Source organism: Nyctereutes procyonoides, unplaced genomic scaffold, assembly GCF_905146905.1.
Source record: "Nyctereutes procyonoides isolate TBG_1078 unplaced genomic scaffold, NYPRO_anot_genome, whole genome shotgun sequence".
In the NCBI taxonomy this organism is placed as follows: domain Eukaryota; kingdom Metazoa; phylum Chordata; class Mammalia; order Carnivora; family Canidae; genus Nyctereutes; species Nyctereutes procyonoides.
The window spans coordinates 8906576-8930150 of record NW_026575147.1 but is presented as its reverse complement, the minus strand read 5'-3'; the positions used below and the strand labels follow the sequence as shown (position 1 = coordinate 8930150).

The window sequence follows — 23575 nt, the reverse complement described above, 5'->3', positions numbered from 1 at the left end:
TTGTTTTGACACCCATCGATGGTGGACGTCACTATGATTTTGCCAAACAGTTTCTTTCTAACTCCATCATTCTTCCATCTGCCTGTGTTTCTATCCCCTGTTTTACGGTGCCTGGCTCGCGGCAGGCGCCCCGACACTCGTTCCAGCAATGAATGAACAAACTCTCGCCGGCGCTGGCGGGGCTTGGGTGACTCGGGCTGTGTCGGGCAGGGGCTTGCCTTGCTCAGCCAACCACTGCGGGCTGCCGAAGCTTCCGAGCCTCCCCGGGCCCCGCGGCTGGCTCCTCTTGCTCCAATCACAAGCCGGGCCTTGCTGGGAGGGGCCAATGGGTGCCGGTGGGAGGCGGGGCCTGCCACGCGGCAGCGGTATCACCGCGCGGCCCGCGCGCGCGCTTCTCTCCCGGAGCAGACGTCGGCGCGGGTGATGGCCGCTGTTTCCATCGCGTCCACGTTGGCCACCCGGCTCCTCCGGCCGGCGCGGAGCTGCCGCCTCCGCCATCGCCCCTTCCACCTCTCGGTAGTTCGGTAAGAGGGTGCGGGAGCTGGGTCGGCGCCGAAAGCCGAGCGGAGCCGCGGGTGGGGGGCCGCCCCGGCTCCCCGGGGGCGCCGAGGGACGTTCGGCGGAGCGTCTCCGTCCCGGGCGGCGACGGGGCGACGTGGCAGCCGAGCGCGGCCGCAGCCTGCGACCCGGGCGCTCGCTCCGTCGGGCGGGCGGATGCCCGGAGCCGTCCTTTCCGAGGGGAGGGGTCCCCGCCACCCCGGGGCGTCGCCCTCTCCCGGGGCCAGTCCGTGGGCGGGACGGGGCCCCCGAGCCGGCGAAGGCGCGGGCGGGCGCGGTAACGCCCAGACTAACGCGGCGGCGTGCGGAGGGGACCGGCCAGAACCCGCCGGCCGCCCGTGGCCGCGATGCCTGGCCGCTTGGGCGAGCGCCGCGAAGGGCTCTCGGAGCAGCCCCGAGCGCGCGCCGGGATCCTAGCGGCGGGGGCAGTCGGTGCAGTCTGATGAAATCCCCGAGCCGGCTTGCTCGCCCGGTACCCGCCGCGCGCTACCCTCCTCCTTCGGGAGGTGGATGTAGCCCCCGCTGCTCTTCAAGCGGCCCCTTTCCCTCCCAAGAGAATAAATGAGCTGTGGTCTCCAGGGCTTTGGAGATGCGGTCCACCCGGAGCTAGTCCCCGCCGGGCTGAGTAAATTGAAGGGAAAAATACCCGAGAGGAGGAGAGAAAGAGCTCTGATTGCCTTTTCTCAGCGAGGTCATAGGTTGTTGGTCCTTTTTTTTTTTTTTTTTCCTTTCTCATTTTTCCAGACCTCAAACTCCCATTCTTAAACCTAGGTTGAAGAGCCTTCTGGGGGCCTGTGATTTCTCTCCCTAAATCTGCGCACTCTCGCGCATCTTTAGAGCCTTTGCATTGCCAGTGGGCTGAGCCTTGTAACAGCAGCCGCTTCTTTCGTCCAGGCGCTGCGCTAGGCTGTGTGAATTCAGGGATCATCGTAAGTCTTTTCTCCTAGTGGAACTCCCTTTAGAACACGTGTGTACTTTCCATTCAGTGTAAAAAAAAAAAAATGTTACAAGAAGCATTGCCACTGTGCTGTTGTAGCACAGCATGCGGATTAATGTGTCCTTGAAAGAAGACCCGGGCTTTTGTTCCGACCCTGACCTGTCTTCCTGGCCCCGTCTCCCGTTACTGTCTGTTCTCCTCCCCGAAGCTCCCTTCCTGAGTTCTGGCCTCGTGTGCCTGCGGCTTTCATGATTGAAGAGATTTCTAAAGATCCTCTAATTCATCACCTAGAAAACTGGACCAGTTTGTTCACTCTCCAGTAACAAATGCCTTCCTTTCACTTGTGTTTCTGAATGAACTAGTAGGCTTGCTCATGTCTGAAGGCAATATTATGGTTTTATGGTTTCCTTGTATTGCTTTGATCACTGATGGCTAGGAAATGTAAAACAATAATATCTTTTATGAGTCTGCATGTATTCCTTTTGGGGGTGGTGGTGGAGGGTTTCAGGAACATAGACTCCTGGTTGGAGAGCTAGTGCTATAGTAGACTGGGGTATAGGGGAAAATGGAACTTTGGAGACAGAGGGTTGTTTGTGTTTGAATCTTATTTTCTACCGTCCTCACTTTCCCCTTTTGTATGCCAGAGTTAGTATAACAGCCTAAGGTAAGTGAGACTAATGTGTGTAAAGTTCTTAGCAAAATACCTAGTGTTTAATAGATATCGGTTGCATCCCCCTTTGTATCTTTCTTTACTTATTACTGGTTCCATTAATTAGTAGATAACTGAACTCTCTCTAGAATAACCTGTTCATGAATTGTAAATTGCACCTGGTAATTAATTTTTTAAAAATATTTTATTTATTTCAGAGCCAGAGACAGAGAGAGAGAGAGAGAGAGACCAGAGAGAGAAAGAGCACATACAGGGGGAGGGGCAGAGGAAGAAGCAGACTCCTCCCTGAGTAGGGAGCCTGATGCAGGATTCGTTCCCAAGACCCTGAGATCATGACCTGAACCAAAAGCAGACACTTAACTGACTGAGCCACCCAGGCTCAGTTAATTATCACTCCTGATAATTAATTTTTTATGGAAGATTACAGTGCTTTGAAAAGCTATTGAATTAAAAAAGTGAAGATGCTACTGAGTTGGATTTAATTTTATTTGAACAGTCCTTGCAACTTCTTTCTAGTCTATTCATTCATTTTATTTTATTCTCACTCATAATTTTAATCAATTATTAAACATATCCGTGAAACGCGTTTAATTCCTACATAAGTGTTAGCTAGTATAGTTAATACATTTTGGATTTTCTGTGGGACTGTGCTGAGCCTCTTTTTCTGTTTCTTTTGGGGTAGCAGTTGCTTTATCTGCCCTTTGGCAAAAGAGATGATGGGAAATTAGGTAATGACTCACTGGCAGGACTGTGTTTCACATTTTGCAGAGTTGTATATGTAGAGGAGGGCTAAAACACCTTATAGTAGAGAAGATACTCATTGTGTTGTGGCTTTGTTTTTGGTTCTTGTTGCTCTCTAACAGCTTTTTAAAAGCTAATTGGCATAACATCCAGAACCTGCCTTTGGCACTTGGAACACTGGGTTCTCCCAGAACCCTGTGTTCTTAATTTTAGTATATCATTCTTAGCTCAAATGTGCTGCTACCATTTTGTCTAAGTGTATTGCTTTCAGATTTTTTTAAAAAGATTTTAATTATTTATTTGAGAGAAAGAGAGTGCTGGGGTGGGGAGGGTGGGAGCAGAGGGAGAGGGAACCACTTGTAGCCATATGGGGGGGTGAGTAGTGTCTATCCCACAACCCTGAGATCATGACTTGAGCCCAAGGCAGACACTTAACTAACTGAACCACTCAGGCACCCCTTAAAAGGAACTTTTTAAGAAAATGCTATTAAAGACACACATATCCTTATGAGTGTGTAAGTAAATATATATATTATATTAAGGATATGCATGTGTGTAAATCTAACCAAGGAAAGAGAGTAAGAAATTAATGTTTCTTGAATATATGTGCCTTGTACTTTATGTTATTTCATTCAGTATAAATCACTGTCGTAAGCTCTTTTATTTTTTTTTATATTTTTAAAAGATTTTATTTATTCTTGAGAGACACACACACACACACACAGAGAGAGAGAGAGAGAAGGAGAGACACAGGCAGAGGGAGAAGCAGGCTCCACACAGGGAGCCCGATGTGGGACTCGATCCCAGGACTCCAGGATCAAACCTGGGCCGAAGACAGGCGCTAAACCGCTGAGCCACCCCGGGATCCCCTGTCGTAAGCTCTTTTAAAATAATCTTTCATTCTACAGCATTCCAGGGTTGGGAATGCATTTCTGGACTGGGGCTGTTCCCCAGGAATGTTGCTAGAGGTGTTTGTATCCAAAGCCCTTTGAATGAAGCCACTTCAACTCTAAATCTAAAATAGATCTGCGAATGTTAACATGTTTTCAGTTCTTTATATACCATGTGTATATGTGAAATGCTATTATCTATTTTGTGCTATGCTTGTGTTATTACATAAAATTTGGGTAATAGTACTTGGTTTGCTATAAAATCTTATCTTTTTACTACCCCCCCAAGATATAAATACAAATTAATATAAGGTTTAGATATGAAATTACCCCTTTATATCTAAGACATTTCAATCTGGTTTAAAATAGGTATTTAATCTTAATGGAAAGAAGCATGGAAGGTTTAAAGACTGTTGAAGCTTTAAAATTCCATTTTAAATAACAGTGGTCTTAAAAATGAATCATACGTGGGGTGCCTGGCTGGCTCAATGGGTGGAGTGTGCTACTCTTGATCTCAAAGTTGTCAGCTTGAGCTCCATGCTTGGTGTAAAGATTACTTAAAAATAAAATCTTAAAAAAAAAAAAAAGAATTCTATCTGACCATACAAGATAACCAGTACCTTGGTGTTATCCCTGAGAATTGGATATGTGCTATAAGGGGAAATTTTCTTAATATTTCAGACAATCATCTGTCTCATTGGTCTTGAGGTTGAAGCATCCTTCACTGATACTGAGACTGAAAACTAAAGAGAAAGGACTTGTTTCCACTGAGACCTTTATGCTTAAGGAGCAGGTACTTAGCGCACATGAAGTATTGGGAACTTTATTGTAAGGACATGTATGGAAATAAGAAAGGCAGGAATCTTCCACATTAGAACCCAGGAAGAGCTGCATAAACAGTTCCTGTTGGGAAGCAGTGGCCTCTCAGAGGTCTGAACATGGTTTTGGGAACTGGAGGTTCTTTCAGACCCTGACTTTTCTCGTTGCCCCTCCAATAGCAGTTTCCACCTCTCTTGCTCCATCTACTATGAGCGTGATCGCTGTTCTGTTTCTACTTTTTTCTTTTTCTTTTTCTCTCTCTTTTTTTTTTAAAGATTTATTTATTTATTTTATGATAGACATAGGGAGAGAGAGAGAGGCAGAGACACAGGAGGAGGGAGAAGCAGGCTCCATGCCGGGAGCCTGACGCGGGTCTCAATCCCGGGACTCCAGGATTGTGCCCTGGGCCAAAGGCAGGCACCAAACCGCTGAGCCACCCAGGGATCCCCAGTTTCTACTTTTTTCTATGTCTTTCTTCAGCTTCTCCTACCAACAAGTCCTCCGGTTTGAGTGTGTGAATGCGAAGAGCTTTTGGGGAGAAGCTCTTACCAGTCTAGTTACCTACCACTGCTGCTGTTGCAGTGAGCTTTTGCACCAGCTGGACCAGTGGCCTGCCTAGAAATTGTCATCCCTGGTGTCAGATACTCCTGGTCTGTGGCCACCAGGGCCCCAGGGTAGAGCACACTGCCACCAATGGCATAGAACCTCCTCTAGTCCCCTGCCAGCCCTTATTCTCACTGGGAAAGTCTTCTCTAGGAGGGCTATGGGGAGCAATGGTAATTTTGAGGTTTGGCCTGTCCAGAATATTGTTTATTGGTTTATTTATTTATTTTTTTAATTTTTTTTAAGACTTTTATTTATTTATTCATGAGTGACACAGAGCGGGAGGCAGAGACACTGGCAGAGGGAGAAGCAGGTTCCATACAGGGAGCCCGATGTGGGACTTGATCCGGGGTCTCCAGGATCACGCCCCGGACCAAAGGCAGGTGCTAAACCGCTGAGCCATCCAGGGATCCCCTTGTTTATTGGTTTAATTGCATGACATAATTTATATATGTGAAAGCATCACAGAAACTCAAAGCCAATTGACTTAACTGGGAAATGGTTTGAAACATATGACTGGATGCTAATAACATCTGCAAAACACAGACTACAAAATGGTATATAAGCATATAGGAAACACCATTAACCTCTTAGTGGTGACGGGTCAAATAAAACAGTGCAAATTAAAACAGTGGGAAACTTGGGGGGGGGGCGGCGTCTATCATTTTGTCAGGGGGCAGGGGGCAGGATGGTATAGTGGTGAGAGCCTGGACTCTGGATTCAGAGAGAGCTGGATATGAGACCCAGCTTTGCCAAGTACTAGCCTTCACTCACGTAAACTCTTCAAGCTTCAGGGTAATGCTAGTAACTATGTCAGTCAACGTTATCTTTCTGAACAAGTAGCTGGACACACATTTGTCACTTTGAGACTGCCCTTCAGATTTCTGTTGTCCCTCAGATTAGGGACCATGTGTTTGAATCTACTCTTTAAGTTTGGGGTAGTTAATAACTTTTTTTTTTTTTTTTGTAATCTGATCTTTTTTAGTTTTCCCAGAAATTTAAGCTATTTGGTTTTGTGACTGTTGTTGCATTCTGCAGAGATGAAGCTGTCATCATCTCTGGAAGGAAACTTGCCCAGCAAATCAAGCAGGAAGTGCGGCAGGAGGTGGAAGAATGGGTGGCATCAGGCAACAAGCGGCCACACCTGAGTGTGGTTCTGGTTGGTGAGAATCCTGCAAGTCACTCCTATGTCCTCAACAAAACCAGGGCAGCTGCTGAAGTGGGTATGTGTCACTCTCAGACCCTGACTGCTGTTAAATTGTGGCTTATCTGAGGCAAACTCCATTGTCATTCATGATTCGTTTTTCTGATTAGAAGATTCAAGCAGAGGAAGCTGATGTGATTGAACTGTATCCAGAATGTTGTCATAAAGAAGTTAGGCCTTTCTGCCTGGGAGGCTTATAAACTAGGATGGAAAGAAAATGGTTGGTATTCTCAGTGTCTCCTGGATTGTAAGCTAAATTCTGTCTGACAAGTGACCTTGAACACAGTTTACATCTGCTTTTCTTGAGCAATAAGGAGAGTCTGGCTGAGATGTTTGAGCACTTGGTTAAGGAGGCCTCAGTGATGTGGCCTAGAACACAGTCCTAGGGTTTGAAGGAAAAGACTCTGACTGCTGGGAAGTAGCATTCAGCTTCTGTACCAACTTAGTCCAAAGCCAATTAAATCATGCGGTGTTAGAGTTTTGAATGCAGAAGCTGAGGGTCTGGGTGATGGGAGGTTTGTGTTCTAGGTCTCACTATACCACTGACTCTGTGTGATGGTAGATCAGGGGTGTAGGCTTGGCTCTGCCTCTTCCTCCTCCTCTGTGGGTCAGTGGTGTGAGCCCTGGGTGTCCTTTCCTGAGAGGTTGTGAAATCACTGGTGTGGCTGGGCCATGTGCCTGGGCTGTGAGTCCTTGGTATACTCTGTTCTTTATCACTGAGGATTGAGGCCTCCTGCTCTTTTCATCAAAAAACCTTTGGGACCTCTAGAAAATAGCAAGCTGTGGTTTCTTAAGATGCTGGGCAGAAACACTATGCAGTAGCAACAACAGGGGCTCTGGAACTGGAAGGATTGCCTTCATCACTGGCTCGCTTGTGTTACAATTTTGCTGAGCCTCAGTCTCCTCGTCTATAAATAGAGGTTCATGAGGATAGTGTAGAATAATGTAGAGAATTGTCAAGCCAATATCCTCTAGCATGTATATTTGTGAAGTTACTTTTTTAGGTGATTTGGGAACTTTTTAGCTACCAGCGTTGGTGTGATGAAGAACCTCTATGTTAGAATGCCATGGCAGGCAACATAGCGTTGCTCAGTAAATGCCTTGACATATATATATATATATATATATATATATACACACACACACACACACACACACACACACACATATATATATTAACGTTGGAATTTTCTTACAGGAATCAACAGTGAGACAATTGTGAAACCAGCTTCAATTTCAGAGGATGAACTATTGAATTTAATCAATAAACTAAATAATGATGATAATGTAGATGGCCTCCTTGTTCAGCTGCCTCTTCCAGGTGAGTTTTGGACTCTGCCACTTAGAATGATTTCTGAGGAGAGGATTCTTAGCTACTTTATACACCTAGCGCCTCATGTGGATTTGACTTAAAGGGGAGGTAAGCTCAAGAGAGTGAATATCTTATTAGGTATGCACAGACCTACTTAAAATACTAATTACTCTTTGATTTGGAATTGATACAAAATAGCAGCAGAGGAAAGCAGTTGTATAAGAAGACACTGCCTTTGATATTGGCATTTGGCTTTGCCTGGTGTATGTTCCTTCTGTGCAGACCAAGAGGTAAATTATGGAGGTAGAAGGGGAATGGGTTTGCAAGATAAATCAGATAAGCTGGTGTCAAGCAGCGCTAACTACGTAACAGTGACTTCAAGCTGCTGCTCTGATTTCTTTTTCAGAGCACATCGATGAGAGAAAGGTCTGCAACGCTGTTTCTCCTGACAAGGATGTTGATGGTTTTCATGTAATTAATGTAGGGCGAATGTGTCTGGACCAGTATTCCATGTTACCAGCTACCCCATGGGGTGTCTGGGAAATAATTAAGCGAACTGGTAGGTATATCCCGTAATTGTATGTCTGTGTTAGTATCATGAAAAGTACTAACTTGCAGTTAGTACTCTCAAGTGGTAATAGACCATATTTGGTCCCAGAGTGTACACTGTGGCCACACGTCCCCCAGTCCTGCCCACACGTCCCCCAGTCCTGCCCACAGAGCCTGCCTCTCCCAGCAGTTGCCTGTTTTGACTATTTGCCTATATTGACTTTGTTGCTATTTAATCTAGAAGCCTCTGTAAAGGAAACTCATGGTTTCATTGTGTCGATAGTGCACACTCATAAAACTTTGTAGCTTCCAGGGTGCTTTGTCTCTTGTTCTTTTAGCCTTCAGGATGTGTAGCAAGTGATGGGCCCCCTTGACTGATGAGGCAACAAGCTTAGAAACTCCCTTCCTTATCACGGTTAGATTGACATTCTAGGCCCTCTGCCTTCCTTGTTCGGTGCTCATTCTAACATAGTCTAGCCTTCCTTTTCATACAAATATATGTTTCTTTATAGGCATTCCAACCCTAGGGAAGAATGTGGTTGTGGCTGGGAGGTCAAAAAATGTTGGAATGCCCATTGCAATGCTGCTCCACACAGATGGGGCACATGAACGCCCTGGAGGTAAGGAAATGGCTTTCATAGGAGTGTTTCCTTCTCCCTTATGTGCGAACCTTCAGAGTATCCTGTGTTTGTTAAACTTTGTATTCACGTTTGTTGTAATTTTGTTAACAGATATATGGGGAATAATCTTCTGTAGGAGAAGCTGAACTCCTGTCACCTGAGACTTTATTTATATTCATTTATTGGGGAACTAGTACAGAAATGGATGTGCCTTAGAAATATATTTGAGTTTTGAGTGTAAGCATGGTTAGAGGCAATTAGACATTTTCAATTATGGCTTTGAGAATTTGAACTAAGAAACAGTTCAAAGTAAGTATCCCATTCTGTGCCATTTGATAGAAAATAATCTTAGGCCATTGAAAAGAATTGACTTGATAAGACTGTAGTGTATCATTACGTCAGGTTCTGATAATTTGTCTGAGAAAAAGAATAAGAAACTGAGTATCTACCCAAAAGATACAAACATAGTAATCCAAAGGGGCACCTGCACCCCAATGTCTATAGCAGCAATGTCCACAATAGCTAAACTATGGAAAGAGTCCAGATGTCCATCAACAAATGAATGGATAAAGAAGATGTGGGTTGTTTTTTTTTTTTTTTTAAGATTTTATTTATTCATGAGATACAGAGAGAGAGAGAGTGAGAAAGAGAGAGAGAGGCAGAGACACAGGCAGAGGGAGAAGCAGGCTCCATGCAGGGAGCCCGACGTGGGACTCGATCCTGGGTCTCCAGGATCAGGCCCTGGGCTGAAGGTGATGCTAAACCACTGAGCCACCCGGGCTGCCCAGAAGATGTGATTTTATGCATACACACATACAATGGAATATTACTCAGCCATCAAAAAAAAAAAAAGAAATCTTACCATTTGCAACAATGTGGATGGCACTGGAGGGTATTATACTAAGCAAACAAGTCAATCAGAGAAAGACAATTATATGATTTCACTCACGTGAAATTTAAGAAACAAAACAGAAATAAATTTATTATTAAAAAAAGAAAACAGAGGATCATAGGGGAGGAGAGGGAAAAATAAAATAAGACAAAATCATAGAGGGAGGCAAAATGGAAGTTCCTTAACTATAGGAAACAAACAGGGTTACTGGAGGGGAAGAGGGAATGGGTATGGTGTTATATGCAACTGATGAATCTCCTTAACTATAGGAAACAAACAGGGTTACTGGAGGGGAAGAGGGAATGGGTATGGTGTTATATGCAACTGATGAATCACTAAACCCTACCTCTGAAACTAATAATATACTCAATGTTAATTAATTGAATTTAAATTAAAAAAGAAACTGGGTATTATTTGCTGAAAAGTAAATAATACTTAGCTGTTCAGAAGATATGGTACATGAATTAAGTCAATTACTTCTTCAGAGACCATGAATTTCTAAAATGAGACCTAAAACAATCTCAGCTTTGATTCAGAAATTAAGACATGTATTTTTTACCTCCTAGGCGATGCCACTGTTACGATATCTCATCGATATACTCCCAAAGAACAACTGAAGAAACATACAGTTCTTGCAGACATTGTGATCTCTGCTGCAGGTAAGAACCCTAGGGAGGGGATGGCAGAGCCTCGCCGCAGAAGGGTGAGGATAGATCTCTTAACTTAGAACTTGCCTGCCTCACTGCTACCCATTCACCTTTCTTCCGGCAGTGATGCTGTGAGTAGCCCACAAAGATGAGGCGGGAATGGTGCGTGCAGCGTTGGTTTCTGGCTTTCCGCTATCGCCTTGATGGGTGAATGTTATTTCAAAAGCCTCCCAGCATGTCTGTTTACTGTATGAAGTTTCAGTGGTTCCTTGGCTAATGGTTTTTACAGGTTTTCATCAGGCAAGCTAATTAGTTCTTCCAGGTCTCTTAAAAATTGAAATCCTACAAAATGGACAGGAGAATCTTCCTTTTAGGACTAGTGATCATTCCTCTCTCATTTGCAGGCATTCCAAATCTGATCACTGCAGATATGATCAAGGAGGGAGCTGCAGTCATCGATGTGGGAATAAATAGAGTTCAAGATCCCATCACTGCTAAACCCAAGTTAGTTGGAGATGTGGATTTTGAAGGTAAATGGTATGATTTTCTTAAAATATAAAATCAGTAAATACTACCTTTAATGGATATTTAGAACGGCTTATTTACTTTTAACTTATATTGCTCTGAGGGCACCTGGCTGGCTCAGTTGGTGGAGCTGTGACTCTTGATCTCAGGGTTGTGAGTTTGAGCTCTACATTGTGGGTAGAAATTTATTTTCCTTTTTCTTTCTTTCTTTCTTTCTTTCTTTCTTTCTTTCTTTCTTTCTTTTTAAATATGACTAGAATTTTATTTTTAAGATTTTATTTATTTATTTATTTATTTATTTATTTATTTATTTATTTATTTATGAGACACACAGAGAGAGAGAGAGAGAGAGAGAGGCAGAGACACAGGCAGAGGGAGAAGCAGGTTCCACACAGGGAGCCTGATGTGGGACTTGATCCCGGGATCCCAGGATCACGCCCTGAGCCAAAGGCAGACACTCAACCACCGAGCCACCGAGGCATCCCTAGAAATTACTTTAAAGAAACAAAACAAAATCAGCTCTGTTACTCGGGTAATTCAAAATACATTTCACATGAATTTAGAGAAATCTTAAGTTATAGTCCTTTTAGAATTATTTTAATTGTTTATATTATAAAACTATGGGGACCAGGTCTAAACTTTTCAGAGAGGTGTTCTTAGGGTTACTTCATAATTAAAACAACTTTATCACTTAATAAGTCTGAAAATTTAATGAAGTTACTTTCCAAAACCATTGAGTTTCCTAGAAGGTGTTATAGATTTATCCTTTTCACATTAAGAGGAGAGATCACAAACCTCAAATGTTAAAAATGGTCCAGGAATAAGCCACATTCCTGAATTTTGAAATATAGTAGTAGATTTCTCCTTTGAGTTCCTAAGCTATCATGTTTATCTCAATTTTGTGCTGGTAAACCTATTTCTAGCTTTCTATTTCTAATAAAGCAATCAGACACAAGCCTAGGTGTCTAAGTATTTTTCCTTAAGATTGGGTTAGATGGGCTGCCCTGGTGGCTCAGCGGTTGAAGTGCCGCCTTCAGCCCAAGGCATGATCCTGGAGACCCAGATCAAGTCCCACATTGGGCTACCTGCATGGAGCCTGCTTCTCCCTCTGCCTGTGTCTCTGCCTCTCTAAGTGTGTGTGTCTCTCATGAATAAATAAATAAAAATATTAAAAAAAAAAAAAGACTGGGTTAGAAAAAAATCTCACTTCTCACTTTCCAGAAAATTACTTTGCTCGGTGCTTTGAGCAAACAGTATAGTTAGATAAATATAATAAATAAATCGTAAGTAAGGTAGAGTAAAATTAAGAAAATATGTAAGTGGTATTAATTGGTAATATATTAATATTAATAATTATTATAATTATAGCTTACATAAAATTAATCCATTGAGGTTTTTCTTTTTGAACTGATTTAATATGGAAGAAAAGTATGGATGGTAAATTATAAGCTATTTAGATGTATAAACACTCGTTGAACAACTCTTACTATATGCATGCTCTTTTTTTAGTATGTTCAAAAGCCTTTACTCCTGAGCAAATATAATGACTTTTTTTATGAATTTGAAGCTTATAAAGGTGCATATATATATATATATATATATATATATATATATATTCTTGCTTGTTCTTTGAATGCTTCTTCCATGGTATGTTAAGATGCATATGTTTCCTTTGCCATAATTAAGGCAATCTACCCATCTTGTTCCTATGTAGGAGTCCGAAAGAAAGCTGGTTACATCACTCCAGTCCCTGGGGGTGTTGGTCCCATGACAGTGGCAATGCTGATGAAGAATACCATTATTGCTGCAAAAAAGGTGCTGAGGCTTGAAGAGCGGGAAGTAGTAAAGTCTAAGGAGCGTGGAGTAGCAAGTAATTAACTGTTGTGTCTTTTATCACAAACAACACTCCAAGCCAGTTCAAGAGGCAAAACAGGCTAATAGAAATGCAATATTTTTTATTTATTTTACTGAAATGGTTTAAAATGCCTTGTATTTATTGAAAGCTCAAATGGGTGGGTGTTTGTGCACATAGCTCTGTAGTACCTCACCATGGAGCCCACCAGTATCACGCTGGGTTGTGTGATCCAGCCAAGAGAAGCCATTAACCTAGTGATTAATGTGGAGGACATTGTCCCATTGAGAGCAGATGCTTAAATTTGTCAAGCCACTTCAGTTAAAATTTGCCTTTTCTAGGATTGCATTTCCCAAGTGCTATTCCAATAAGAGTTGATACTCACTTTAGGTTCCAAACCTTTTGAGTTCAACTGGTCAAACCAAAGGAAAAATGTTGCTAGAGAAAATTAGGGCAAAAAGAAAAAAGAAAAAATGGTAATTGAGTAGGGAAAAAAACCTTACTGTAAGTTACATACATATTGTATGTAAAACTACATGTTAATAGTGTCCTGAGCTGTCATTTCGTGGCTTAGTCAGTTGTAGGGAAAATATTTAGGGTAGTTCCATGTGTGTTACATTCATGAAGCTTCCCCATTTTTCTCTAGGATTGAAAGACTTATTTTATTTTATAGATGATTTGTGTATATTGTCATATTTGGCTTTTCCTCTACCCTTAAACTCCATTGCTATATCTTTGTATTCCTTGGGGGGTGTCTGTATGGTTTCCTTGGAATATCTTGAAACCTATTTTTGAAAAACAAAATTTGGGCTTGATAATCATTAGGATTAGGGCAGCTTGTATAAGTATGCAACTTAACTTTTCCACCAAAGACTTGTCAGCAGCTGCCTGGTTTTCTCTGATGTACCTGTTGGCTTTGTCCAATCGGTTTTTGAGAACTTGAGTTCATATTGAATTTAATCAGACTTTCTGATTAAAAGGGGTTTTTTTGTGTGTGTTTGTTTCACTATTTTTTTTTTTTTTTAATAAAAACACTCTGGTGTGGAATGAGTTTCCAAATACTAGATCTTCCTGCTACTGTCCTAGTTGAGACCTAATTACAGTTAATCTTTCTCATTGGATGTAATTGATGTCGATATTCCTGTATTTGGTAATACCTAACTAATCCTGTGCCTTAAACAGACTGATGCAAAGTGCTGTGGAGAAACCAGCCCAGTCCTTTCAATGTGACGTCCTAATAGGCTGTGCCAAGCCAGAAGCTTAATCTGTAAGATTCATTTAAATTTCTTAGGTTTATTCTAGGTGTTCTCTAAACCATGCAGTTCAATTTACACATTGTTGGATTTACAAAGGACTTCTTGATGTGCTTGCTGACACCCCCACATCAGGCTCCCCGCTCCCTTCTCTCTATATAGTTATTTTTTCAATGTGTGTGTGTTTGATTTGACAGATTGGAAGGTATTTGCTGTGCACATTTTGAGGCTGGGATAGGTCCCTGTGTATTCTCGATTCTCTACCAGGGTTGAGCAATTTGGCTTCCAGGCAGACAGATCCTCTGTTCCTGCTCCAGGCAGCATGAGGTAGAAAAAACAATGGGGAGTAGATTTCCTCCTTGTTCTACCAGCTGCCTTTTGATAGTTTACTGAAGATGAAAGAAGATGATAGTTTGCTGGTGATGTTTTTGTAAGTGAGACTAGCTCATGTCCATATGCCACGTTTGCTGACTTAACCAAAATTATTAAACATGGAGCAAGATGAGCAGACAGGATTAAGTTTTATCAAGTTATAGTTACAAGTAGAAAGAAGGTCTGACCTTACTTCATGGAGAAGTAACAATAGGTCAACTTGTTAAAAGCTGTCAAAATTAAAATGTTCACGTATACACAAAATGTGACATATCGGGTGAAAATTAGTGATCAATTTATAACAACAAAAAATTAACATCAGAGTTTCCAACTTGTTTGATTAATCAAGCACATTTACTCCAGAATCCATAATGTTCCTACCATTTAATTTGGACAAAGTGCTATTGAAAATCAGCCAAGTTCTACACCTGAAATGTTAAGGGTAGATTGTTAGATTTCCCAGGATTGGTATAGCCAAAGATACAGAATTTATATTTAAGTTCAGGTGATGGTTCTGGATTAGTTGAGTAGCTAAGTCCTTTTGTTGCGATCAGTACAGGTGGGAGAGGTTTAGAGCTTTACCTCTTGGCAGTATCCCTTGGAAGGGAGCCCTGAAATTGAATTTAATAAACACTTACGAGAGTTTTCTATGCACCAGGCACTGTATGAAGCACTGAGAATCGCAGAGGCAATTAGGTGTCCTAGTACCCAAAGTGTTAATGATCTCATGTCATTTGTCTTTAAAAATTAGTAAAGAATAAAGAAAAAAGCACCTACATTGGTCATTTTGAGTAAATATAGTAACTAACCAAAGTGATTTACTCAAGATTCAAATCCATAGTTGTTCCGGAGACAAAGTAAATGTCAGATGCGTTGTGGCTGTCAGACACAGAGTAGGTGTTAAACAAACAAAGTTGGCATTCAGTGGGGATAGAAGATAGACTGATATTAAGTTTCATGAGAACAGAGTTTGCCTCTTTATTAAGTCATTAATCTACCCGGCTTGCTTCCAATCATTCCTTTAAAGAACTAATCTAATACTACAAAGTTATAATCTGATATTTTACATTAGCTCTGCCTAACATGCAGGGGTCATGTGGATGGGAGTTTGACTTTGGGAGCAAGACCATTGAAAACTTAGAAGAAGGACCTATCCAAAGGTAGAAAGAAGTCTTACTCTGTGAAAGATGTGAAAAACCAGTGATATTAAGAGATCAGTTTGTTGATGTAATGTGCTTGAAGTTTCATTTTAGCAAGAACAATTTTATTTTGAAAACATTTGCCCACTCTCATGTGTTGGTTCTTTCACTAGCAGACTTTGGGAACTGGCTTTTCAGTCTGGGGAAGCTCCAGTCATGCTTCTGTGCTGGCACAGGGCCCACAGCGCCCGCAGATGGCGCAGACTTGACATGGGAGCCTTGGAAAACTGCACAACACGGGAAGAGAAGACAGGGCCTTGTAAGCATTTTTTACCATGTCAAGTTGCAAAACAAATTCTCCAGCTTTTGTCTACTGAAGTATGCGCATTTTAATGGTTTTTTTCAAGACTAGATACTTTAAAATCTAAGCTTTTAAAGAAAAATCTAACTGATATTTATTTCAATAAAAATTTACTATTGCCTCCTTTATCTTAGCTATGTTTTGGGAGGCAAGCATTGTTTTCATTTCAAGAAACAGAATTTCTATCCTGGACTGCATTTTAAAATAAGGTATAACGTTTCTGTTAGTAAAATATTTCTATTTTCCAAACTCCGGAAAGGAGACAGCTCTGCATGTAAGTAGTACATTTCATCCACACAGATCAGTTTTCTATCAAGTGGAATGACTCCGTCTGTTTGGCAAATAAGGAAAGCGGCTCAGAGGAGTTCAGGGAGATGGCCCAGACCTCACAGTGAGATGCAGCCATGTCCTCCCCCACAAAGAGGAAGCTGGGTCCGGGGCCAGCTGCATCAGAGGGTGGTCTCGCCATCCGTTTCTCTTCCATATCTGTCCACGTCTGTGAAGTCACAGTCTGACTCCATTTCTATCTTCACCTGTGGCACCATGAACACTGGGCTTTGTGAGTAGTTGAAAGCAGGTGAAGCCGGACAGGAAATTCTGAAGTGCAGTGTGATGCTGTGTGAGAAAGAGAAGGAAGGAAGAGTGATTTATCTAGCACGTGGTGTTTTCCACGCTATCTCCCAGAGCAGGGCTCTAATGCAAGTACTTCTGTCTTTGCTTCTGAAGTCTCCACACACCGTGGCAATGAGCAGCATCCTCTGCTTGGCTAAGCGCTTGGCCTTCAGCTGCGCTTACTGAGCTAGGTTTGCCAGGAGTCTCAGCCTGGTCTTCACCTTGCTGCCAAGGCGAACTTTCTAGACCACAGATCTGTCTGTGATTCCCACTGTTTGAAAGAGAGGATCCAAGCTCCTAATTCTGTTTGGACTCTTGATTACCCCTAGTTGGACTGCCAGCCATCCCGGCAGTCTTCACTGTGTGTACATTTTCAAATGGTATTTCAGGTGTGTTCCCACTGCCTGAAATGCCACCTTTTATCTCTTTTTGTCTTTACTCTGTATACCTGGGAGGCTCCTATTTATTGTTCTTGGACTCTCCAGATAAGGCAGCTCCCTCCCTTAGACACTGCCCTTTCTCTTACGTGTGCTCCATTGTTCCGGTTCACAGTGCTGTAGGTCTCTGTTCATAGACCCGTCTTTCTATATCCCCAGGAATTGAATGTCATGCCTGATAGGTCATGGATGCTTAATCTTTGTTAAACTAGATCATGTTGCTGAGCCTTTTCCTTCACTGAAACGGGACCCTGTTCAGTGGCCTCTGCTTCTACCTACTTTTCATAGATTTGGTAGTTTTACCAAATGTAGCTGGGAGATGCCATCACTAATTACCAACTTTTCTTTATTTCTGATCTTGTCCCATGTTTGTATATGGAAATGCCCTATCCTGGCCCAAATTTTCTCTCTCTGCACTGAAATTGGGGCAATTAGAGATTCAATTTGGTATAGCCTACTTAAAAATGAAAATACATCAGGATAGATTGCTTTTCTCCTAACACCTTTCAATAAAAATCAGTGACAATGTAATTTGTAGGAATCCTGACTGGGGAGGTGGAATGACAAGGCAGGCTGAGATGTAATGTGAACACATGACATTTCTGGGCTAGAGTGGCCTTGGGTCTGCTGCTTAGGGAGGCTTATTATGGTGATGTCCCTCTTCTCATCCTGGCAAAGACTTCTAACTCAGACGATCTCAGGCATGTTTTCTAAAATCTCTTGGATGAGTGCATCTAAGTCTGGAGGCTTACTTGCCTGTAGACTTGGGATAGCCTATGCTTTTACTCACATGCGATGTAGTACAGTATTTCCTGTCTAATTCAGGGTACCAGGTAGGAACACCCTACCATCTTCACCAGTAATAACTGAGGCTGACTTTCTTGCACCTGGATTTCTCTTCCATTTTGAGCGGTCCTTATTTTCAATTATCAGGTTGTTCCACTTTTTTCACTGCCTCTCATTAAGAACCCTAAAGTATCACAGTTGGCATGAAGGCTCCTGGAAATGGCCTGGAATCCTTTCTTGATTCTTTTTTTTTTTTTAAGTAATCTCTGTGCTCAAGCTGGGGCTTGAATTCATGACTCCGAGATCAAGAGTCACACATTCCACTTAATCTTTGATATTTTTCTGACCTTTGCTAATTAACCATGCTGTTACTTTATTCTATGTTTTTTCCCGTATTTTCAATTTTACGTAGTATTTTGTAATTTCCTTTTCTAAAGTAGAATACCTTTGTGTATTGTAATCATGTTATGTCCATGAGAGGACAGATTTGTTACTTGACACCAATAATCAGATCTGACCACTTCTGTCTCCCAAGGTGGACCGGCAAAGGCCTTTTCTTGAACATTGGCTAACCTGGGAAATCTTCGTCCCTCTGCCTTCCTGGCCACTACTTAGTCTCTTATTTCATACACAAGGGGTCTACCTCATGGCCATTACCTTCGGTCGAGTTCTGAGTCACTGAAGGAAGAATCAGAATGAGTAACTCCAACTGGAAGATCTTTTTCCTGGCAGGAAAATTAAAATGTCAGTTGTAGAGCAGGTTTGAGGATGATACTGGAGAAGACTTTTCTCCAGTGCTTTCCTCTTCTTCCTGTTCTCTAATCCCCACGGCCAACACTACACAAGAGGACATCAGGGACTCACAGGGATGGCTTCCGGTTCAGTTAGTCCTTCACCAGAGGGCTCTTAGCTGGGTTAGGTGGGAGTGGGGCATGGACAGGGCCAGGGAAGAGTGAGAAAGGCTGATGGCAGTGTACAAATGGGAAGGGGGAAGGAGAGTTAGCAACCAAAAAAAAAAAAAAAAAAAAAAAAAGGTACTTCTGATGGACAGTGTGCTGGGAAGAAGCCCTTCAAGGGCCCTGGCAGGATCCTAATCTGGGTCTTTTAGGAAAGTGGCAAGCCCTGTATTAGGAACACTGGGACTCAGGTGGGATCTTTCTGATTACTCCCAGGATAGGCTATGGTCTTGATGACAGGACTGTCCTCTGCTAGGGTGCTGAAGCTGGATGGAGTAAAGACAGCCAAGAATCCCCCCAGGATCTTCCTAAGCAATGCCCGATCCCTCTCAGCAGGAGGAATGTGCTAGTGATTCATACAGAATCACAGCCCAACCACTAGGCCTTCCCTTCTGACTAATTTATGATCCAAATGCTGTGCTACCTGTGTCTCTAAAGGGGACAACTCAGCTTGGATTTGAACCCTCAAACATTTTCAACCACCCCTGGAAAGCATGGGAGGCTCAGTGTGTCATGTTTGCATCAATGTGGTCTGAAACAATTCAAGAGAGGGCCAGGTGGTGTGCCACAGGCATCAGGAGGCACCAGGGGCAAGGAAGGAATGAGGGGCTTTGCCTAAATGGAAGTGAAGCTTGATCACTGGCATCTGCAGGGTTTGATTTGGGGATTCCATCAGTTGAAATCTGAATCCTTGTGGCCCAGTTCTCACTGAAGTCTGCCTACCTCAGGAGTCCTCTAGCATCTAAGACCATTAGGTTCCCCTGAGTTTAAGATGGAAGTTCCTTGGAGGAAGAGGTGGAGAATTAGTAGTAAGTAGGAAGGGAGAGACACCATGTGTTTTACTTACTGGCAATGCAGTGGATACCATTTTGGGGGTCTGATTGGACACTTTCCATGGGAATCTTTATAACTGAGGGAGGAGGGAACTGGGGCTGGAGAGAAACAGTGGGAAAAGCTGATAAACACCAATACAACAGCTTTGACTTTTTTGCCAAGATGGAAAATACACATATCCACGATGTGCCAACCACCATCCTCTCTATATCAAGTCTAAACAGTTAGGGGCTGCTGCAAATACTCTGGGACTCACTGAGGGACAATCACAGTTAGCCTGCTGTCCAAGACAGAACTCTTCCAGGAACATTCTTGATCAGAACAGTTTCAAATGTCCTAGTAACCAATCTCTTGGGAATGAATCTCACACAATAGCTGGTGTTGCTGTAAAGACGTGTGTAAAATGAATTTGCGCAAAATTGAATCCCATTTTCCCACTGAATATATCATGCTTTTCCCCATCCCTGGAATAGTTCTTGGCACATGGTAGCCACTCAAATATTTATTGAATAAATCAATGAAAGAATAAGTATTTCTCTTTAAAAGGCAGACTCTCAGTTTCTTTGTTCTCAAGGCCTGTCTTTGCAAACCATCTAAATTATTAATGAAAAACATGTGAATGAGTGATGGTCCTCTTCCTACCTGGAAGAGGAAAGCAATTAAGGACTAGGGGAGGTTTGGTCTATCCCTACCATCAGAAGATGGTCTGATTGCCACCAATCAGCAAGGATTTGCCTATAAACAGCTTTTATCTGCAAAAGGCACAATCAACTAGAACAGTTCAGGGTGGATACAGGGATGTGGGTTCAGGTCAGACCAGGAAAATGGGAGCCAGGCATGTTGTTAGATGGCAAGGGCAGCTTAGTATATTGAGAATGATCAGATTCAAAGTCAGCAATGCTTCTCTTAATTCCCTTTTAGACATTTAGCCATATGTCCATCTTGGGTGAACCACTTCCCTTTTGGAGGACTGTTTGATCATCTGTAATGAACATTTGAACTAGATCTTTCTGCTTAATATTTTGTAATTTATTTTAAGTTCTGGACTGGCTTCCTGCCTGTTGACTCCCTGAGTGTTTTGGGGGTGGGATGGGGAGGAAGCATAAGAGAAGAAGGGTAGATGGGGCAAGCATGTCATCCCTAACATCTGGGGGGATATAGCCACTCTCCTTTCAGGGAGGACATATTCCTCTCCCCTGCCTTCTTCCTTAATACCCCAAGGGCAGGCCAAGCAAACCTTGTTCCCAGTCCTTCCTCCTGTCCAGGAGTCCAATCTACTAACTGGTGCCCATTAGAGTCTTCCTCCAAGGCCTGCTCCATTCTTTGGAGGCCAGTCCTCATAACCTCCCCCATGATGGAGCCGAGCCTTCTGCGCCAATTCATCAAGGATCTGCACTGCTGTTGAAACAACCCCAGAAGCTCACAGAAATGGGAAAGAGTGGGTGTGGCTCATTCACTGTGACCCACCCTGAGGATATTCACATAAGCAGATAAGCTCTCAGCAACCCCCAACAACACAGAAGCCTCAGCTCATCCTGGAGTAGACCCAGGTGATCACGGTTGGTCACCCAAGAGCCCATCCTCCCCCTGGCCTTGGCAGAAGCAGAGGGAGGGTCTTCTGATCTCTTTCCTCAGCTCAGCCTCACATCCTCCCCACCTCCTCATCACCGTCCTCATGGGCCCCTTTCCTTCTCTTCTTCTTATCTGTCTCCTTCTTCTCCTTCTCTGGGAGGATGTTGTCAATCCAGGCCAGATCATGCTGGGAGAAGATGAGATCCAGAAGTCTTCGAACGATGATGAGGCCCAGAATCTGTGGTGAGAGTTCAGAGAAAACCATGGCCTCAAGGTCCCAAACTCAGACATTGTTTTTTCTCCCTCAACTATGTTTAGGGACTTTTTCTGGTGTCTTTGGAGTCATCTCAGAGCTCCCACAAAAAGCATCATTTACCACTTTCCCAGCTTGGTTCCTCTCATCTGGCCTTTCCTCAGCTGAGTGGCAAAGCCTATCAGTGACCCAGGGGACAGGGACTGTGACAGCTGAGGTAAGGAGTCGGGCAGAGACCAGAGGCCACAGAACTAGAGTTATTCTTTAAATCAGTGAGCCTCTAACTTGAGCTTCCATCAAAACACCTGAAGAGCTTGTTAACACACACTGCTGGGAGCTACCCTCAGAGATTCCAAGTCAGCAGGTCTGGGCCTGAGAATCTGCACCCTTAAAAAGCTTCCCTGGAGACATTGATACTTCCAGACTAGATTGGAGATCAAGCTTTGAGCCCCAATATCCCTCTGCCCCATTTCTGAGAGCTGCCAATCTCTTTGTTAACAAGTATAAAGTAGGGCAGCCTGGGTGGCTCAGCAGTTTAGCGCCACCTTCAGCCCAGGGCGTCATCCTGGAGTCCCAGGATCGGGTTCCACGTCAGGCTCACCGCATGGAGCCTGCTTCTCCCTCTGCCTGTGTCTCTGCCTGCCCCTCTCTCTCTCTGTCTCTCATGAATAAATAAAAATCTTTTTTAAAAAGCACGTATAAAAAGAAAAGTACACTGAATACAGTGTACTGGGATATCAGGAATTCTAACTGCAAAGTCTAGAAAGTTTGGTTCTGTTCAGCATACACAAATTAAAGGGAAACAACGTGTGTGCTTTGGGGAAGGATTAAATACTGGCCTTTTAATAAACTCAATGGGCCCAGGGTAGCTAGTTATAAATATTGCTCCTTCACTACCAAGAACCCGCCACTAAATGAGGTCAAGGAGAAAACCAGCCAGCTGGATTTAACTCTGGTTCCTCACTGACTCTGCTTCTTAGAAGCAAGTAGAGCTTCAGAGTTGGACAGACCCAGGTTTTAAAAATCATGGCTCTGAAAACAAATTAGTGGTTGCTAGGGGCAGAGGTGGAAAGAGGCACTGCCTGCATAGAAATGGCATGGGGTGAGGGGTGCCTGGGTGGCTCAGTGGGTTAAGTGTCCAACTCCTGATTTCGGCCCAAGTCGTGAGATCGAGCCCCCCCATCAGGCTTTGCACAGGGCAGGGAGCCTGCCTAAGATTCTCTCTCTGCCCCTCCGCCACTTGCCCCCACTGCCATGCCATGCACATGTGTGTGCTCTGGCACTCTCTAAAAAAAGAAAAGAAATGGCACGAGGGGATTTTAGGCATGACGGAACTGTTCTGTATCATGACTGTGGTTGTAGAACCACTGATCTGTGCATTTGTCAAAAGTTGCAGAACCACAGAGTGAATTTTACTGCATGTAAATTAAAAAAAAAAAAATTAGGGCAGCCCTGGTGGCGCAGCGGTTTAGCGCTGCCTTTAGCCCAGGGTGTAATCCTAGAGATCCGGGATCGAGTCCCGCGTCGGGCTCCCCGCATGGAGCCTGCTTCTCCCTCTGCCTGTGTCTCTGCCCCCCTCTCTCTTTCTCTGTGTGTGTGTGTTTCTCATGAATGAATAAATTTTAAAAAATTAATAGGGGAAGGGTATAGATCTTGGCTCAGCTCCCCCTGGTTGTGTGGGCTGGGTCACTCATGCTTGCTGAGCCTGTTTTCTCACCTGTAAAATGGGGTTAGGAGGAGTACTTTAAGGCTGCTGTGGACTAAATGAAACAGCACCCCACATATGCTAATCACGACTATAATTTCCTTCCCCCTTGTTACCACTAAACCCCATGAGGGCCCTGTTGGAAGATCTATTTCTCCTTCCCTGGAGAGGTGGTCCTCACTCTTGACTGCACATGTAGGCTCACCTGCAGACTTATTACAAACAGCAATGCCTGCGTTTCCCCGAAGAGATACTGGTTTAACTGATCTGGGGTGAGGCCTGGGCACAGTTTTAAAAAGCTCCCAAGTGATTCTGTGGTCACCCAGGCTTGAGAATCCTAGGTGGGCGCATTTCAAATCCTACCTCTGTGTTCTCACTTTGGCCCCTAGTCCAGCCCCTCAGGCTTTGGGGGCCACTCAGGGCTTCCCCATCCCATGAGCCCACAGGCTCTGACACTGCCCCTCACCGGCCACCAG

At 43.5% G+C, this 23575-nt stretch overlaps 2 protein-coding genes across 6 annotated transcripts in view; one reads left to right on the top strand and one right to left on the bottom strand.

Annotated features, from left to right (window-relative positions):
- The first annotated feature begins 386 nt into the window (after positions 1–386).
- On the top strand, positions 387–13814 carry MTHFD2 (methylenetetrahydrofolate dehydrogenase (NADP+ dependent) 2, methenyltetrahydrofolate cyclohydrolase). Its single transcript, XM_055312379.1, has 8 exons — positions 387–524; positions 6257–6441; positions 7621–7743; positions 8141–8293; positions 8796–8903; positions 10362–10454; positions 10847–10972; positions 12682–13814. Exons 1-8 carry the CDS (start codon positions 424–426, stop codon positions 12843–12845), a joined length of 1053 nt encoding a protein of 350 aa, XP_055168354.1. The 5' UTR covers positions 387–423; the 3' UTR covers positions 12846–13814.
- Positions 13815–13903: 89 nt separating this feature from the next.
- The window catches only part of SLC4A5 (solute carrier family 4 member 5), a 113409-nt gene continuing 103737 nt past the window's right edge, over positions 13904–23575 (bottom strand). For 3 of the 5 annotated variants that reach the window (XR_008662716.1, XR_008662719.1, XR_008662717.1), the window contains 3 exons: positions 21227–21379; positions 18437–20964; positions 13904–16559 (listed from right to left, as the gene is read on the bottom strand). Coding sequence is in view for 1 of the 5 variants with exons in the window: in XM_055312378.1 (XP_055168353.1) it covers positions 18470–18504; positions 19583–19667; positions 21227–21379 (273 nt within the window). In the remaining 4 variants the exon portion in view is untranslated. The remainder of the gene's footprint in view (positions 16560–18436; positions 20965–21226; positions 21380–23575) is intronic. The other 2 variants (XR_008662718.1, XM_055312378.1) reach the window with 2 other exon arrangements.

Excerpts from the sequence above, each read along its gene's own strand:
- MTHFD2 (XM_055312379.1), top strand. The coding sequence starts at position 424 with ATGGCCGCTGTTTCCATCGCGTCCACGTTGGCCACCCGGCTCCTCCGG. Across the intron at positions 7,744-8,140 it reads TGTTCAGCTGCCTCTTCCAG|AGCACATCGATGAGAGAAAG; the intron begins GTGAGTTTTGGA and ends TTTCTTTTTCAG. Across the intron at positions 10,455-10,846 it reads CATTGTGATCTCTGCTGCAG|GCATTCCAAATCTGATCACT; the intron begins GTAAGAACCCTA and ends TCTCATTTGCAG.